General features: G+C 41.5%; 1 protein-coding gene across 1 annotated transcript in view; it reads right to left on the reverse strand.

The window, feature by feature from the left end:
* Nucleotides 1-202: 202 nt before the first annotated feature.
* minar1 (membrane integral NOTCH2 associated receptor 1) overlaps nucleotides 203-18,648 on the reverse strand; it is a 35,622-nt gene continuing 17,176 nt past the window's right edge. The window contains exons 3-4 of the mRNA XM_030048196.1: nucleotides 14,339-14,596; nucleotides 203-400 (exon numbers count right to left, since the gene is read on the reverse strand). Coding sequence (XP_029904056.1) covers nucleotides 203-400; nucleotides 14,339-14,596 — 456 coding nt within the window. The remainder of the gene's footprint in view (nucleotides 401-14,338; nucleotides 14,597-18,648) is intronic.

Below are 18,648 nucleotides of genomic sequence, written 5' to 3' on the forward strand. Positions count from 1 at the left end.
GGCATGAAACAAAATATCTCCACTTGCCTTATTCAAGTCCCCAACACTTTCAAATTGTCGGTAATTTTCCACCCTACAGGGCACAAACTGGAGCTACGGTAACTGCTGCCCACTTGTCTGGTCCACCAATAGAAAGGAAAGCAGTGACACTTGTCACCCACCAACAATCTCTTATGCAGCACCGCTCCATACTAGTGCATATTCATGTTTTCATGGTGCAAATTGGAACGACAATAACCAAGATCACAGTGCAGGTAGCGGCTGCAATCAATGCTCCGATCTTACACACTTTGGCCCTGCGGAACTCCGCTTCTTTCCTCTTGAGCAGAGAATCGTAGCCTGGGGTGTAGATGTCCTCCATCCAGTACTCCAGGTTGTTGGGGTTTAGGGACTCCTGGGTCTGAGGAAACAAAGAGCAGCAAAGAGTTAAAGGAGACGGGGTTATGGGGGAAAAGATGGTCATTTTATTATAAGTGAAAAATGGCTTGGAAAAAGAAAGTGAAAGTAGTGATTGATGACTCTTTAATTTAAATAAATAATGATTTTGTTGTTCTCTATTGCCTGTTAAAATAACACAAAAGTGGGTCAATCTATAGCCAATTCATGAAAACTTTTCGATTTGCTGTTCTATACACTCTGTGTTTAGTGGCTCTTTCCTGGGAAAAATACAGAAAGTGATGCGCTTTACATTTCTGGGCCCCGTTTCCAGTCAATGACCACTCTTACAGGCTAAGACCATTTTCTAAAAATGATTCTACAGACGTTCTTAAATTTCTGCACTAATCTCAAAAAGAAGCACTTAGCGGGAATGTGTACCCAGAAAGAACTGTAATTTTAAAAGCTGATCAATACCTGTGGCTTGACTGGTACCAACACATTTGAACCCCCACAGCTGGGTGTCATTTTGCACATTTGAACAAGTAAATCATTACATAAAGGTGCTCACAAATAATGCACGTGTTTGGGTTTTTTAAGACACACTTAATTATCTATGAGTAGTCAGGAGTAATCGTAGATTTCAAATAATATCTCTGCCAATAGAGTTGGACAGGGGTTATATTTTCACCCCTTCTGTCTGTTTCTCTCTTTGTTTGTTAGGAGGATATCTCAAAAAGTTATGAATGGATTTGCACAAAACTTTGTGGAAGGGTTAGTCATGGGACAAGAAAGAACTGATTAACTTTTCATGCTGACTGGTCCAAAGGGGGGCTGGTGATAACAAAAAGGCATATAAAACCTCTGAACGGATTCACATAAGATGGTCAATTTTGTGGAAAACTTGGTCATATGACAACTGGCTGAAATAGGGGGTAACAGTGGGTGTGGCCTATCGCAAACATGTCCATAACTCCCAAATGGATTCATGTAATATGGCAAATCTTGGTGGAAATCTTGGCCATGGGACAAAGAAGAGCTGATTAGCCTTTTACACCCACTGGCCAAAAGCAAGTGTGGTGGTGGGTGTGGCCTATCACAAAAAGGTGCACAACTCCTGCAAGACAAATAATCCCTAAATCATCCACATTCACATATCTGTTTAATGTCTGAATTTATAACAGAAAAAAACATAACCTTAAATAATAAGCATGAAAAGTAGGAATTGACTAAATTTAATATGGTCAACTATATGACGTGGAAATCAGATCTTGTGAACTGCATAGTGCTAGTTTTCAAGAGTCTTTATTGAAGATGGTTTTGGGAAACGCCATGTAAGCTGAAGAAGCTTCATAGGATGGAATCTCCAGTCTTCCCAGCCTTAAGAGCCTTGCAGGAAATGGTGCCTGGGACACACTGTTTCACTGACAGGTGATCTATGGGAAGTGCAGGGCTGAAACATCACAGAAATAAGTGCTTGGAACCAAAATGCAAGGAACTCACAGATTACCACTTTAACTACAGAGTGAAATGAGTTGAGAATTGTAATCATGTTGAAGTTATTTGGTTTTTGACTATAGAGGAGACTTTATAAATACAGAACTGCTAATTGTATTGTATTTCTTTTCAAACCTCACTCCTCTATCTAGGAGTTTTCATCTATACAGTCAATTGCTTGGGCTAAGCTGCCCCATATCCAAGGCAATTAACTGTACTATTTTATTCTTCAGGTGGAGAGTGGGAGATATTTTCTTCGGAGCCTGGCTGTGATGAAAACTCAGGCAGAGATATAGCAAGAATCCATTGATAACCACAAGAAAGTGGCTCTACAATAGCTAGATTGATTTTGTTTTTCTCTTCTGCTCTCTAATGGCTTTGGTGAGTACACTATGGGAGAGTCATTCTTCACAAATGGGACTCCAAGTAAAAGCATATTGATATTTTAACAGCTTCTCACATTGCAAAGACAGACTTTAAAATTGACAAAGGGAGAGCGTATGCATGAGAGAGAGCGCCGGGCGAGAGAAGGACCATAAAAAGCAAGAATTAAACAGCTAGAAAGACCAGTTCTTCCACGCACTGCTCTGCAACACGAGGTCCCAGATGCCCTCATTATATCCGCCTTAATGCCCTTCCTGCAAACATCACTGATGCCGATGACAGGTGAACAAGGGAAGATGCTTTATGGTGTCCAAATTTGTATTCATCCCTTAAAAATGCACTTTGCAATCCCACACTCTTGCCAACCCCAAATGGCAGTGAGAGGTAACGGTTCAGTAGACACAAATCCTATGATGTGACATCAGCAAACTGCATAGAGCATGCTCATGCTTACCAGCCCGGCCTGTCTGTGATGCTTTATATCAAAAGAACTCTAACACTGGTGAGCCTCATTCACTTCTGTTTAGGAGACAGTTTGGACTTTCACTCTTAAATGTTTCCACTTTTCGTGTGAAGAAGATTTCCTGCCAGCAATAAATATACCTGACACTTAATTTTGGGAAACCTTGGTGAATGTACACATTTCGATTTGCAGGGATGGGATGCGGCTCTCTTACAGTGCTGTTTGTGGTTTAGGCTGATAAGATGAGTGTATTCTTCCATTTTGCCTAGTGCAGCTTTAATTTGTCCAGACGAGTTTGCTTTACCTATCTCTTCCAGGTATTTCCTTCTGGTCTGTCCTTTGTGACACTCATTCATCACACATATGCTGTAGGCACAGTGCACAACACATGCATCCTTCCTCTATTCTGAAGTCCTTGCCTTTAGGCATGTGGTTTCGTTTTTTTGAGCATTATATTTAGCGAGGGTCAAGTGGTTCTATCTGTACCTAGCAGCAGCAGCTGGCCAGAGTACAGCCCATATCCTGCAGACCCACTGACCTACAGGGAAAACTACCCAGTGACAGAATTCATAAATACTACTTCTGCGCTCCCTGAGAGACTGAATGAAACTTGACACTCTGGAAATTGTAATTCCACTCAGAGAAAAAGCCAACAATGAACTGGGGGCTGCATTCAGACTACGTACATTTACATACAAAGGCCTTAATTTCATGGCAGTGCAAGCAGTTAGCTCCAGGTTTCTATTTTGATCACACTGTCTAAAGAGTGTTATGTGTTGCCGGCTTTGGGTAAGACTTACTCAGGAAAGACAGAAAATAACTGTCGGTACAAATGTGTTCTTATAGCTGAGAAAAATTCAGGTTCAGGTACTCATACACGTTTGAACGTGAAAAGACCTTTAATTAAGACGGCAAGCTGTCTGTCTGTGTGGGTAAGGCTGCCTCTGTGGGTATCTATGAGGACTAGGTATGTGTTATCTGAGTGTGTGTGTGTGTGTGTGTGTGTGTGTGTGTGTGGGGGGGGGGGGGGGTTTCAATAGATATCACTTGTAAAGATTGTTATAACTGTTTAGGACAAGTACCTCAAAGGGGGCAATGTATGAAATTTGATTGATCAAAGAGAATATGTATATGTAATTTGTTGGAATATGAATGTAATGCATTTTGACCCTCACTCACGCGATTAAAAAACAAACAAACAAAAAAATTAAAAAACACACTTAGCCTGGGTGTCGTCTTGCCATAGGAACACATTTATGGTTATATTTCCTTTCTTTCTAGTTCACATCATGGCCTCTTAGAACAGTGCAGTTGTTTGAGGATGCCTGAAGCACTTGTATATTTCCTCTTTCCTGTGGCATAGAACTTGAAAGGAGTAGAACAGTGTTTCACAATGTTAATGAAATTGAAAGAAGCGTGAGCAATTTGAGCGTGACTCCATTTCAAACATTGTGATCTGACTTTCAGAGAAACAAACCAATAGTCAAAGTGCGTTGGTCACAACAAGAGTTCATAGAACGGTCTTTCCTAATCAAATCAACATACCAGGACGGTCTGAGCAGTGGCCACTTTTAGGTGCCCTGTTGCCATTGTGCCATGGCTAGCTTTCATATGAACTGACTCAGGGCAAGTTGCTGACTCACTGATGTGAGAGGTTTTGCAGTGACAACCTAAGCAGTGGAAAGAAAGCCGGTGTGTTAGCAATTCCAAGTTACCAAACATTTTTCTTCTCAACTTAAGTATGGCTTAATTAGATGTTATATTCAGTAAAAAAGTATGTTTGATGATGCTTTCAGGTACCAACTAGGCTTGCTTGTTTGCTCACAGTCTTTGCCAATGTTATACTAACCTCTCCGCTAACGTCACATTTCAGTTGAGTTTTGACAGTAATGTCTAAATGCTTGTGTTGCACTGCAGAGCACAGATTCAAATGTTCACAATTCGTTTGGCAATGTCTGCTTTCAGGCTACAGCCACAATACAGAAGCTCTCAAGCAAGTGTGACACACTCCACAGCTCTGCTGACTCATCACCTGAGCAAAGAGCTATATTCACCATGTTATTGTGTACCAGGCAGATAACCAGCAGTTCAGTGACAGTTCTACTCCATTTAAGTTCTATAGTATCAGTGATTTTTGTAATTCCTAGAGGCCACAGATTAATAAAGGCCTGTAATAAAGGATAGCTTAACTTAAGAAGTTGCTCATTTTCATAAAACAAGAAGTGTATCATATGAGAAACGCATGATTTCATCTCCAGTTTCAGTGTCTGGATTTGACCTCTAAAACTATCCATGTGCCTGTCTCTCTGCTGCTCTACTTCCACTTATCCCTGAAACGCTCCCAGACGTAAACATGGACAGCGAGGGTAACAATCAATGAAGGGCCGACTGTAATCCCTGTCCATGTGAATGCTTGTTTCTCATGGAGTCCCTGGGAGAAACATGGGGGCCGTTTGACTGAGACTTGCAGGCTGTCACACTGTTTACTGCTGCCTCCAGATACCGCTGTCTGTCTGAGAGCGTTGTAGACTGGAGGCTGGAAGATGAAACAGGGCTGTTTCATTGATCGCACTGCTGAGAGAAGTGGAAATAAATGATAGTGTTTAATAGTGCCTTTAGGTTTGGGGAGAGAAAGAAAAAGAGAGCGGGGGAGAGGTAATGAAAAGCTCTTCAATACTTATAGCAGTGCAATTAGCACTTGACAGCTGTCAAGGCTATAAACTGTTACTGAATGATGAGAAAGAGACAGTTTTGCTTAAATGTTTTTAACAGAAGAAATTCAGGGCTAAATGTGAAATTCACAGAGTGTAGATCATAATCAAAACCAATTTCATCTGCACTGGTCCAGCTTGGAAAAAACAGGTGAAGGTATAGAGCCAGTGAGACTTTCTTTACCCAACATGAAGCACTGTATGTATTATATAAACCCATGGTTTGGTTTGCATGTTTTCAGCTCAGTTTGTTCACTACTATTTTTAATATTCTCTGAAGTTTGTCTTATTTGCAAAAAATACTTTTTTCTATGAATAGATTTGGGATAACTATGAAACGAACAAATTTTCTGTTTGGTTTTACACCACATTAAACGGTTTGGTTTTTTACAGTTCAGTTTTTAGTGAGCTGCTGAAAAAGGAACCTGAAGCGCATTTTGTGAATTAACATGTTCAAAAGTAATGTTGTGCATTATTTAGAGCCACCATGTGACCATGTTCATGTGACATCAAAAAACTTTAGCTCAGAAATCTTGCCCAGGTTGAAAATAACTGGAATTATTTAACTTGAATCAATGCATTATTTCGATCACATTTCAGATATGTCATTATATTTATTCTTGTTATAGATAGATAGATATACTTTATTGATCCCCAACCAGGGAAATTCTGGAATTCTGAAATGCAGGAGGAAACAGGGAATTGTTGTAATCGCTGAAAATGGCTTAATGCTGGAGGGTGGGGAGAAGGGTGAGGAGCATCTGCCTTCAAAGACCCATGTCAGTCAAACCGTTTGTTGTTGATTTTGCATGTACTCTGACTCATCCAGTTCCCTCTGCTCTTCTCCCCTTGTATGGCACACAGACGGCCTCCCAGCCCATTCCCTTCTACCCTGATGAGCCAGTAATCCTGTCTGCTTGGAAGAGGCTCACAGCCAAGGTTAATGCTCTCACCCGCCTCTAGGAAAACTCTCCAAATTGATCATCAGAAAATTAGAAATCGATGATTTTGAAGGTGACCTGCCACTTCAGTTTTAGTTCATGAGGAGCTGGACTTGTGTCTATCACTGGCTCAGCTCCAAACTAATTAGATCACTGTGAATGTGTGAAGCGAGTGTACCTGGGCTGGTGTTTTGTCTTTTAAATGGACAGGCAGCATAATGGAGTTTTGAACACCACATCTAAGCTAAGAGACTAGTCTTTCAAAATCGCATTACGGTTGCCAGCAGTAATGTGTTAAACCAAAAGGAGGGCAATCTTTGACCTCCAGTTAGTGATCATCATAAGATAAACAGCCACCAGTTTGAACAACAAGCCACTTTTATTTTCAGAAAAAGCTTTGATTTTTGCCTTTTTTCTTATTTAATCTAATTAAGGCTATGCAAGGACATTATCCTCGCATTTCCTTAATCAGTTTGATACTGCTTACCAGGATGTGTGCTGAGTTTACATCATACAGACTTACAAGGGGGGCTTGATAAGTTTGTGGCTTAAGTTTGAAGGAGATGAGCAATACAGATTTCTTTGAATTCGTGCGCAGTTCAACTTGATGAATGACTCAAAAGTTTGAAGTTGAAAAAAAAGAAGAAAGCTTCTTTTGTGCTAAGGATAATTAAACCTTGGAAGTCAGTGGCTCCAGACAAAATGGAAAACATCAGCCATTGTGAAGTTATCTCTACCTCAGTCTTAACACCTAAGAAGGTCCACAAGGACATGGTGGCCACACTAGAGAGGGATGCGCCTTCATACAGCTAGTAAAGTGGGCTGTTGAGTTCAAATGTGGCAAGGAGAGCCTGGAAGATGACCCCTGTTCAGGATGGCCAGCCACTGTTGCCACACAAGAGAAGACTGGCAAGATTCATGACATCAACATGGCAGGTCAACAGGTGATCAAGAGTGACATTGCCACTGAGCTGAGTATCTGCCAGGAACACGTCCATGCAGTCATCCACATCCACTCCGAATGTCCAAGTTGTCAGCTTGTTGGGCCCCAAAGGTTCTTGGACCTGATCAGAAATGCACTCATCACATGTCATGGGACACTGTAGCCGTTTTCGAGGCAGATCCTCAAAGTCTGTGACCATGAATGAGACCTGGGTCCATCATTTCCAATCAGAGATAAAAGAACAATCGACCACCATTCTCTGGGGTGCAGAAGTCCTATTGGTGGCTGACCAGGAAAAGGGTCACACTAACACCAGGGCTGACAATGCTGATGTCCTGAGACAGCCATGGGAGAAAATCAAGAGGATTGAGTGTGGAAAGTTGACAAGAGCGTGTTCTCTTCCACCAAGACAATGCCCTACCTCACACATCCACAGTGGCCCTGGCTATAATCCAGAAATGTGGATTTGAACTGGCTGCAAACCCACCCTGTTCTCCTGATTTGGCACCCTCTGACTACTACCTCCTCCTGAAGATGAAGACGGAGCTTGGTGGCCACCATTTTACCTCGGATGATATCATTGATGCTGTGGACCACTTCCTGGGGGCCAAAGACAGCGACTTCTACACAGAAGGTCTCCGTATGCTCCATTATCACTGGACGATGAGTTGTATTATACAAGGTTACTGTGTTGAAAGGTAAATATTTCATTTTCAGGTTTGAAAAGGTCCATAATTTAAATGTTAAATATGTCAGTGTGATGCCTAATTAGACTCAGTTCGATGTAATCAACACAGGCGTTGCAGTCAATCAGAACACAGGTTCAGTTGGAGGTCATTACACAAATACACAACAAAGTCTCATTTCATATGACATATAATTAGGCCTCTGAGCAGAAAAACCCACAGGCTTCTAATTGGCTCATTTATTGTGTATTGTGTATGGCTCCAGTGTTTTCAGCTTGATGTTATTGCACAGCAGTATAGTTCAGCAATGACGCACAATGACTTCATAACTTCCCTGTTTACTGTGCTATTTACAGCGACCTGCAATCTGACTTTTCAGGTGACTCGATTCCTTTCCCCTTTGATTCCCAGCGCCCTGCTCACTCTCCGCCGTCTCTCTCATTTCTTTGATTATGAAATAAGTTCTTCTTTTATTTGTATGTCCTTGTTTTAAAAGTGTGCACTTGCCATATTATTTCATCAAGGGAAAAAGCCCTCCTCAGATGTCCTTACAATGCTTGTGTCATCAGTCTGTGACATTTAATGCATTGCAAGACATGTTTTTGTTATACCCAGTTTTCCACAACCGGCCTTGCCTGTGTCTGTCTACTTTGGTTAGTGATCTCCTGCATTTCCCAGAATGTCGTAAAGCAACCCCTAGAGAACGGGTGTAAATTTGCTGGTTTCAGTCAAATGCGGGCATATGTGCATATAAATAACTTCAAAGTCTGATCATTCAGCTCTCAGTTTAATGCATCTGTGATGGCGACTGCAGCCCTCAAACACAACAGGTCTTATGGCTGCATTGCACTGTGGTCTATTGAGGCCGCTGTCAATGGAGAAATTCGTATCTCTTCCCATTGTATGATTGATTTTTCTCTGTGTGATTGCTGAACATCAGTGCAGAATGGCAGCTCTGGGAAGAGGCTCTTACTCTTTGATTCTTTGGGACAGACACCAAAACCTGATGTTTGCATGCCTTTGTGCAGCATTTTTACAAGGTCATTGCATGTTGCATTGTACAAGTCAAGTCTCCCACAATCCTGATTGCAATATGTGACTGTACGATTTCAAGTTGGCTGGACGTCAGACTGTCTGATTGATCTGCCTGGCCAATTGTACCAGTAAAATAGAAAACTAGGCTCTGCAGTGGCACTCAGACCCACAGGGTCTGGCTGCAGAACTCCACTGTGAAAACCTCTGCTGTCACACTGCGCTATTATGCCAGCCACCAGACAACCTGATCTCACAGAAATCCGTGAAATGAGCACGACCTCTTAACAACGCATTGCGTGCTCCTGGCACATAACCTGTTATAATTACGTCTGGCCACCACAGAAACAGCGTCCACTGAAAGTCAATTAGGATCCGTGTCGTATGGCCACCACGCAAACGCTGTCCACTGAAAGTCAATTTCACGTGGGTGGTAGTTCATAGATCCCGGAAGTGCAAATTTAATCAAAATAAAATAATAAAATAAAAAATAAAAAATCGCCAGTTTTCTAGACTAGGCCTACCATATTGACCCGCATAAAAGACGACCCTGATTTTAAGATGACCCCTCTTTTTCAAGACCATTTTTTGGAAAATAGGCTACTTTTTATATGGACAAAATCTTGTTTGAATAAAAAAGCCACCGGCCTGCATCAGGCGGGTCGGTCGCGGCACCGGCTGGTACCGCGCCCACCCGGTCAGGTCTGCGGGATCTGACAGGTGAGCGGTCAGTGCCGCGGTCGGCCCGCCTGGTGCCATGGCCGGTAGGAGTAGTATCTAACATGGAAGGGCGCAAGCCAGTAATTTCGCCTAGGGCGGCACATAGGCAGAACCGCCACTGTATAGTTTATAATGTCATCATTTTCATATTTTTCTAGTCCACAAAAATCACATTTTAAGCCATTTTGAAATCAATGAACGAAATTTTATTTTAATCTGAAAAACACCGGCGTTACCAAGGCAACGCGCTTCATGCTACCTGGTGACTCCCGGCTTCTCGGCTTCAAAGACGTCACGCCGTGGGTGGTGGTTCATAGATCCCGGAAGTGCAAATTTAATCGGTATTCTGAAAAAAAGGTCTGATTATTAGCCATAACGTTGTAACCACCCAAGGCAGACTTACCACGAGCTATGAGGATGTGTAACGATGGCATGTGTCCACAAGTCCCGTATAATATCAACTTTATTTTAAGAAAACACGTTTTATTTGCGATATCATATCACGGAGAAGCACTACATTACCCATAATCCTAGTGTTTATCAGCGACGTGTCTGAATCGACAGCTTTCATCAATAAAGTCAATAAAATCTAATAAAGTGCATGAAAGTTGATAATGTGCTGATATGTTACGCCATTGAACACAACCCTTTCAGTCAGCGAAACAGAGCGGGTGGACAAACCGTCGGAACACGTCAAAAATAGCACTAAAGATTTATATAGTCTATATATATATATTTTTTTTCATAACACATCTTTATTCGTGGTATAAATATAGACTACATGTTAAGGTTATGCTTTTGCTGTTGAAAAACTACCGTATGTATGGTTTTTAAACCTAAATTCACAATGTTTATCCTAACCCGGAAGAGGGGTACCAGAACTACAATTCGTGCAGAGTTGCAACACACAGAGCTGTCCTGCGCCATAGCTTTTGTAGTTCTAACATGTTATGTCTATTATATGAAGTGGTGATCACTAATTTTGCAATCTTAATCAAAGTTTTTGGGTGTGGGAAGAACGCCTGAATGGTCAGATTTTAATTTTTTTTTTCTTAAGATAGTGAAATCATGTTTTTTCCATGTTTTGACACTAGTCGGTGGCGCCCCCTATTGGTTTGCCATCGGACATGATAGTAGAGGTCAAGAGCTTTCCAAAAATGTTGACCCCATGTCTGTGCCATTTTTTGTTGCTGCACTGTAAGCCTTTAAAAGTGTCTCAGGTGCAAGGTTCTAAGGGCACTTGTGGGGAGCAGGAACTGCCCACTGGTCTCACACTGAGATATGTTACTCCATAGGTCAAGACCTTTCAAACGATGTCTTCATTGTTGTTCTGTGACAAAGTTTGATTTTCATCATGCTCCAAGTCAAGGCTGTCTCAGGTATACATCTGCAGACCTCTTTTAGGGCCAAGCTTGATAAAATCAGTCAAACTTCTTTAAGGGGGTATGTAATGGCCAAATTTATTTAGAATATTGATGTTAGTCATATACACAGTCATACTTTTCAATTTGGACCATTTCAAAGCTTTTTTTCCCCATAAAATACTCAATGTTTCATATTTCAGATTTTCCCATTAACTTAATATGGCCACCTGAGACACTTTTAAAGGCTTACAGTGCAGCAACAAAAAATGGCACAGACATGGGGTCAACATTTTTGGAAAGCTCTTGACCTCTACTATCATGTCCGATGGCAAACCAATAGGGGGCGCCACCGACTAGTGTCAAAACATGGAAAAAACATGATTTCACTATCTTAAGAAAAAAAAATTAAAATCTGACCATTCAGGCGTTCTTCCCACACCCAAAAACTTTGATTAAGATTGCAAAATTAGTGATCACCACTTCATATAATAGACATAACATGTTAGAACTACAAAAGCTATGGCGCAGGACAGCTCTGTGTGTTGCAACTCTGCACGAATTGTAGTTCTGGTACCCCTCTTCCGGGTTAGGATAAACATTGTGAATTTAGGTTTAAAAACCATACATACGGTAGTTTTTCAACAGCAAAAGCATAACCTTAACATGTAGCCTATGTTTATACCACGAGTAAAGATGTGTTATGAAAAAAAAAAAATATATATAGACTATATAAATCTTTAGTGCTATTTTTGACGTGTTCCGACGGTTTGTCCACCCGCTCTGTTTCGCTGACTGAAAGGGTTGTGTTCAATGGCGTAACATATCAGCACATTATCAACTTTCATGCACTTTATTAGATTTTATTGACTTTATTGATGAAAGCTGTCGATTCAGACACGTCGCTGATAAACACTAGGATTATGGGTAATGTAGTGCTTCTCCGTGATATGATATCGCAAATAAAACGTGTTTTCTTAAAATAAAGTTGATATTATACGGGACTTGTGGACACATGCCATCGTTACACATCCTCATAGCTCGTGGTAAGTCTGCCTTGGGTGGTTACAACGTTATGGCTAATAATCAGACCTTTTTTTCAGAATACCGATTAAATTTGCACTTCCGGGATCTATGAACCACCACCCACGGCGTGACGTCTTTGAAGCCGAGAAGCCGGGAGTCACCAGGTAGCATGAAGCGCGTTGCCTTGGTAACGCCGGTGTTTTTCAGATTAAAATAAAATTTCGTTCATTGATTTCAAAATGGCTTAAAATGTGATTTTTGTGGACTAGAAAAATATGAAAATGATGACATTATAAACTATACAGTGGCGGTTCTGCCTATGTGCCGCCCTAGGCGAAATTACTGGCTTGCGCCCTTCCATGTTAGATACTACTCCTACCGGCCATGGCACCAGGCGGGCCGACCGCGGCACTGACCGCTCACCTGTCAGATCCCGCAGACCTGACCGGGTGGGCGCGGTACCAGCCGGTGCCGCGACCGACCCGCCTGATGCAGGCCGGTGGCTTTTTTATTCAAACAAGATTTTGTCCATATAAAAAGTAGCCTATTTTCCAAAAAATGGTCTTGAAAAAGAGGGGTCATCTTAAAATCAGGGTCGTCTTTTATGCGGGTCAATATGGTAGGTCTAGTCTAGAAAACTGGCGATTTTTTATTTTTTATTTTATTATTTTATTTTGATTAAATTTGCACTTCCGGGATCTATGAACTACCACCCACGTGAAATTGACTTTCAGTGGACAGCGTTTGCGTGGTGGCCATACGACACGGATCCTAATTGACTTTCAGTGGACGCTGTTTCTGTGGTGGCCAGACGTAATTATAACAGGTTATGTGCCAGGAGCACGCAATGCGTTGTTAAGAGGTCGTGCTCATTTCACGGATTTCTGTGAGATCAGGTTGCACCAGAGCTCTGGCCATGATACACCCACATGGTCTCTCCAGCAGAGCAGAGGGGAGGGGAGGCAAGTGAGGTGGTCTCACTCCGATTACAAAAACAACACAAAACAAAGTCACTTTTTTTTTTTTTTTTACCTGTTGAACTCTGGTTTTCCCTTAAATTTCCCCCTTAAAGAACGATCCCAGTGGTTTTGCTTAATTAGCCTAATCTACAAAATGATATGAAAATGAATTCTCAAAGAGTTCAAACCTGTATTTTGATGACTTAAGTCATCACACAACTGGAAATGTTTGCTTTAAACAGCCAATTATCAGTTCTGTGGGTTATGAATGGTGCCATGGAACATTATAATAAAGATGTTTTGACCAAAAATTCAAATTTGAATTGATGGATTTTGATTGTGTAGGTTAGGGTTAGGGTTAGATTTGCGTGATTTGCAAAATGATTTGTTGAGTGTGTATTCTGTATACTCCCATGCTGGGCTCCAGTTGGTTGCTTTGCAGGCATGGGTCTTAGCAGAGGTCACATTATCCAAATGTGGATATTGTCAAAAATTTGACTGAGTTTGACTGTTGATGAGCGTGCGGCACAATGCGTTCTGCCGATTTCACCTAACAGTGCAGATTTCATCACGTTTGGTCACATTTTGTCTGTGATGGCAATATCATGGGAAAAAACATCCTGTCTGGATAGAAAAATGCTAACATAACATAACAATGCTGATGTCATGTCCTCTGTGTGTGGGCAGCTTAAGAAAATAAGAACAATAAGAAAAAAACAGCTCCATACAACAACATGAGCCAAGAAATACAGGCCTGTCTTTAACAGTGTGGATTTTTCTGACTCACACCCATGTATCAGAAAAAGGTTTCCCATTTACACATTTCCATAAGAAGGTGAGGGTAGATTTTTGTGGATAACCACTGAAAGTCATAAACCAAAAGTATAGGGAAAAAATGCTGAAAACCTTTTTTCCCATTCTGTTATGTGAATAAGTGATTGCTGTCTTGCGGGAATTAACCCAAGCCATAAAGATATTTGAAAAAGGAGTTATGGGGTTGCTTAGGCTCAATAGCAATGCAGTCACCAGCAGTCAGATGTATGTTAGAAAGAGGAATGGATCTCTCTTGTGCCACTGATCAATGACTTGTTTCTCTTAACAGTTTTACAGGGACTTAACAGGGTCACTTCATTCCCATGGCTCCTGCAGCATCCTACGCAAACATGCAACAAAAAAAGAGAAGCTTATTTATCTCCTTTGTCTTATTCCTAATGGTCAATAAAACCTCCATAGCCAGTACCTGCAGGTCCAGAGCTGTGAGCTGCTTGCCCTTCTCTCCTGAGTTGCGTTTGTATTCCTCGATGGTCCAGGAGGGCTGGCTGCGCTTGCCATCAGACAGGCCGGCCAGCCTCAGGTCAGTGTACAGAGGGCTGCCCTTCATATGGGCCTTGACAGAGGGGGGGAAGGGGTGTGGTGAGAAAACCTGTTCGATGAGGTAAGAGTCCTTGGGCGGCTTTGAGGGTCGATGGGCCTGGGGGAGCTCGTATTGACGCTCTCGCTCTGCCTGGAGAGAGGGAGGATTCAAAGACAAGAGGTCAGAGAGGACATCAAGTAAAAGACAGAGAGACAGACAGAGAGAGAGAAAGTGCAACCATCAGTTGAGTTCATAAATTTCTTTTTTTTTTTTTTAATGTTAATTGGGAATGGCCACATTGGAAAAAAACCCAGGACCTAACATATTTTTAGACCAAGAAACAAGTCAAACTTTTTAGAGGAGCACCCATGGCCTGGGCAGACCGATCCCAACCAAGAGGAAACAAGTTATCACTCACAATGAAGAGGAGCTGCAGTTTCACACTTTGCAGGAAAAATGTTGCCAACTTTTCAGACTCCCTTGGTGTCTTTCCTTCTAAAGCATGACCAGCAACAAATCCAGACACTTTACTTGACATCTGGTAACAATGTCAGTGGGTACTCCAAATGGCAACAAATTGGTACACTCATGCTGATGCATACATCCATGCTGCTTGTTCATCTAATCTTAAATGAACAATTAATTCAGCCTCACATACTGAACACATTTATCTTAGAGCAAGATTGGTGTGGATACCAGACTTTCAAATGATAAAGATTTGAATGAACTGAAATGTACTTTGTATTTCAAATACACCACATCAAGTCAAGGAAAATGACTAATGGAAGTAAATGGAAATGGGTATTCTTAGTACAAAACTACCAGACATTTTTCATGCACACACATACAGATACATCCAATTTCTTGTGTTGCTGCAGTTAGAAATTGTGTTCTCCCGATACACAATAATATTACTTGAATTTGTAGTTCAGGCAAGTACAGCTAGACCGAGGTTGTCGACAGAGGAGCAAACAAGAAGAAACAGGGAATACCAAAGAAAGAGGTGAAAGACAGTATATAGACAACGAGACCAAAGATTCATTCTTCGAGCAGGGAAAGTGAAGGTAGGAGGAAAGGGCTCAAAATCAGAAAATAAGGCAAGCTGGGGATTAAAAGACTGAAAGAGAGAAGAGGAATCAGAGATAGAGAGTGGAGGAAAATACAGGCAGCAGACACACTTCTAGAGAGTCCACCAGACCAGATGTAAGCGCCAAGTCGCAGCAGACAGAAACTTCCAAGTTAAAGGGAAAAGAGAAAAGTAGGAATATGCAATACAGAATAAAAGGCTTGGAAGAGAATTTTTATGTGATAAAGGAAGAGTTCTGCAAACAGAGAGAGGAAGTATGGCAAAGACAGAACAGTCTCAAAGACATGGCTATAGTCTACTCAGTGAGAGTCAGCAAGCAGACTTAGAAATCCTAACATCTAGAGAATCCTTCTTTTCAGTGCCAGAGCTTAAAGGACCATACCAGTGACTTTGAATGTTCAATTTACCCACGTTATACTGTGACAAACAAATTTCAAATTAGAAATATTGGTTTAACCCCCCCCCCCCCCTTATAATGTTCTGCTTTTGTGGCTAACAAAGTCATCACCATTCCCAAACCAAGGAACTGATAATTGGCTGTATTAAGCAAACATTTACCCGGGGACTATTTTCTGGTGCATGGACCGCTTCACCCCAACATCAAAACACACCAGTGCTGCTCCCTTTAGGAAAAGTAATGTAGATGACTTATGATGGTGATGGAATACTGGTGTGAAGAAAGTTTCAAGTCTCTGAAAGTTCATTTTCATATCATAGTGGAATGAAGGGAAACCAGTAGCTGGATAAAAGGGAGGAAAAATTATATCGGAGTTCTAAAATATGACTGCTTGCTTTGGGAAAAGATTAGCAGAAACATGAAGAAAATACATTTTGTAGATGTTACAGTAAACATGCAGAATTACGGGTATGGTCCTTTAAGAAGAAAGGAAGAAGTTCCTGCATCACACAGTCAGGCAACTCAACAGTCAAGATGATGTGTTGAAGAAGTATTGCCTTCTTCATAAGACCCGACAGTTTGGGCTAACCTACAAGTTAGTGAGAGAGGTGAAACAAGAGAAAGAAAACGGCAAATTCCACCAGGGTATCACCCAGAGATTTCCAAAGTTCCTCCTGAACTCTTCACGCATTGCAACGGACAGAATAACAGAGTCCATGATCAACCCTCACAATGGTTTTATTGACAAGAACTCAACTGAACAGCTCAGCTGGTGTGGATTCTGTGTTCTGGGGACAGCCTACAATTTGGCATAAAAACCATCTGATTGGAAAATATGGCTGTCAGACTGATGAAAACACATTCATGCTAAACCCATCAGGTGTTGTGAAGTCATCCAAACAGAGGGACAGCTTTCACTTAGCATGTTGCTCTCTAATATACCCTTTTCACAGCAGCCATTTTTACATAAAATAGCAGGTAAACACAGGTGGTACTGTTAATGACATTAATTGAGGTTGTGTCCCATGTCGGTGTAACAGAGCCAGGGTCCTGCTCATGTTCATGCTGGCTCACTAGAAGAGGCGGAACTTTAAATAATGTTATCAATAACACCTGTGTTTATCCTGCTGTTTCATGCTAAAAATATATGCTGTGAAAAAAAAGCCTTCTTTCTTCAAATGGCATGCAAATAAAAATTCAGCTACAACACCAGAGCAAGGCAGAGTCCATGTGGTTTGGAAGCAGTTGGAGTGAACTGAAGAAAAAACAGCAAATGATGCACATCAACATTGGACTTGTGAAGAGCTCATCAAACTATATCAAGCAAACTGAAATAACAACTCCTGTGTGCAAAATTAATCAAACATCTACAGAGACAATTTGGATTTGTGATCTGATGTTCAACCCTGCCATTTTAGACAAAATTCTTACCTCTGATAAATCTGCATGCTGGAATGTATTAAATGACCACAGTAACGGTACTATTTTGCAAAGTTACTGCATCAAAGATTCAAGATGCTGCAGCAATCTGGACGCGCATGAACCCGGTTTTGAAAGATATTCAGACGAAATTCCCAACGGTTTTCACTGTTCGTTTCTGATCTGATACTCCCAGCAAATAATAAAATAACAGGACGGATTTCTTTCTTCTCTCTGTCGTCCCGCCCACACTGGGTTATAAAAGAGCAGCCAGAGTGCCCCAGATGGCATTGAGGGAACTGTCAAAAGAGTGGCTGACATCCTGATTCTCTGAGGAAACAACGTGCCAGATGGAAAGACTCTCTGAAAAGTCACAAACAGTTGGAATGATGTTCAGCTGCACGACTCTGAGGAAGAAGACATGCAAAGATATAACATACTTTATTGCCATCATTTCAACACGATCCATCCCAGGAAAATAATGCACCAGGTCATCCCACAACAGAAGGGGATCTGCCACCGACAGCTGTCATGCTGGTTTGCCAGTGATCCAGCCCAGCTCTTTTCTATTTCCGTGGCTGCACAGAGGAACAACAGACATACTGTTATGGAGGAGAAGAAGATCAGTCCTTTGACCCTACAGATGGAGGGGCCACTGAGGGGTCCTGGGGCCACGACTCCAGAGAAAAATCTCGACAGCACTGAGACTGGCCAGCACTGCGGCAGTGTGTGATGAGCCCTGGTGGCTAACAGAGACCATTACGGTGGACTCTGAGCACCAACATGTCAAAGTGGACTTTGGTCAAGCAGTGCAAGATTAGCCTTATATTTAGTGACCTTTCCATTATTCTTAATTCATTATGAGTTATACATTATTATAAGAATGTATTCCATAAGGCTGGACCAAGACTGACAGTCTCTGCCACCCAGGGAGTGCCACACGGAACATTTAAAATGATGTTGATGGTCCGTAGATATATTCTATTATACTTATAGTGTATGCAAAGGTTTATGGATATTCTATCTATCTATCTATCTATCTATCTATCTTATTTATGATGAAATTGCCCCTGTGTTTGCTGAATTCTGTAGGTGGAGGGATTTGAGTCCCGCTGCTTTAGCCAGTTTACAGTACTGACTGTCTTCTGTGGGTTACAGCTATTCAAGTTAAAAAAAAAAAATTAAAAAAAACTTCCATACTAACTCAACATTTAATTTAATTTGTTGGTGAAAGGGGCTGTGGCAGAGTGTTATATTGCCCTCTATCATCCAAATGAAAAACATTTGGATGGA

This window comes from Myripristis murdjan, chromosome 3, assembly GCF_902150065.1.
Source record: "Myripristis murdjan chromosome 3, fMyrMur1.1, whole genome shotgun sequence".
In the NCBI taxonomy this organism is placed as follows: Eukaryota; Metazoa; Chordata; class Actinopteri; order Holocentriformes; family Holocentridae; genus Myripristis; species Myripristis murdjan.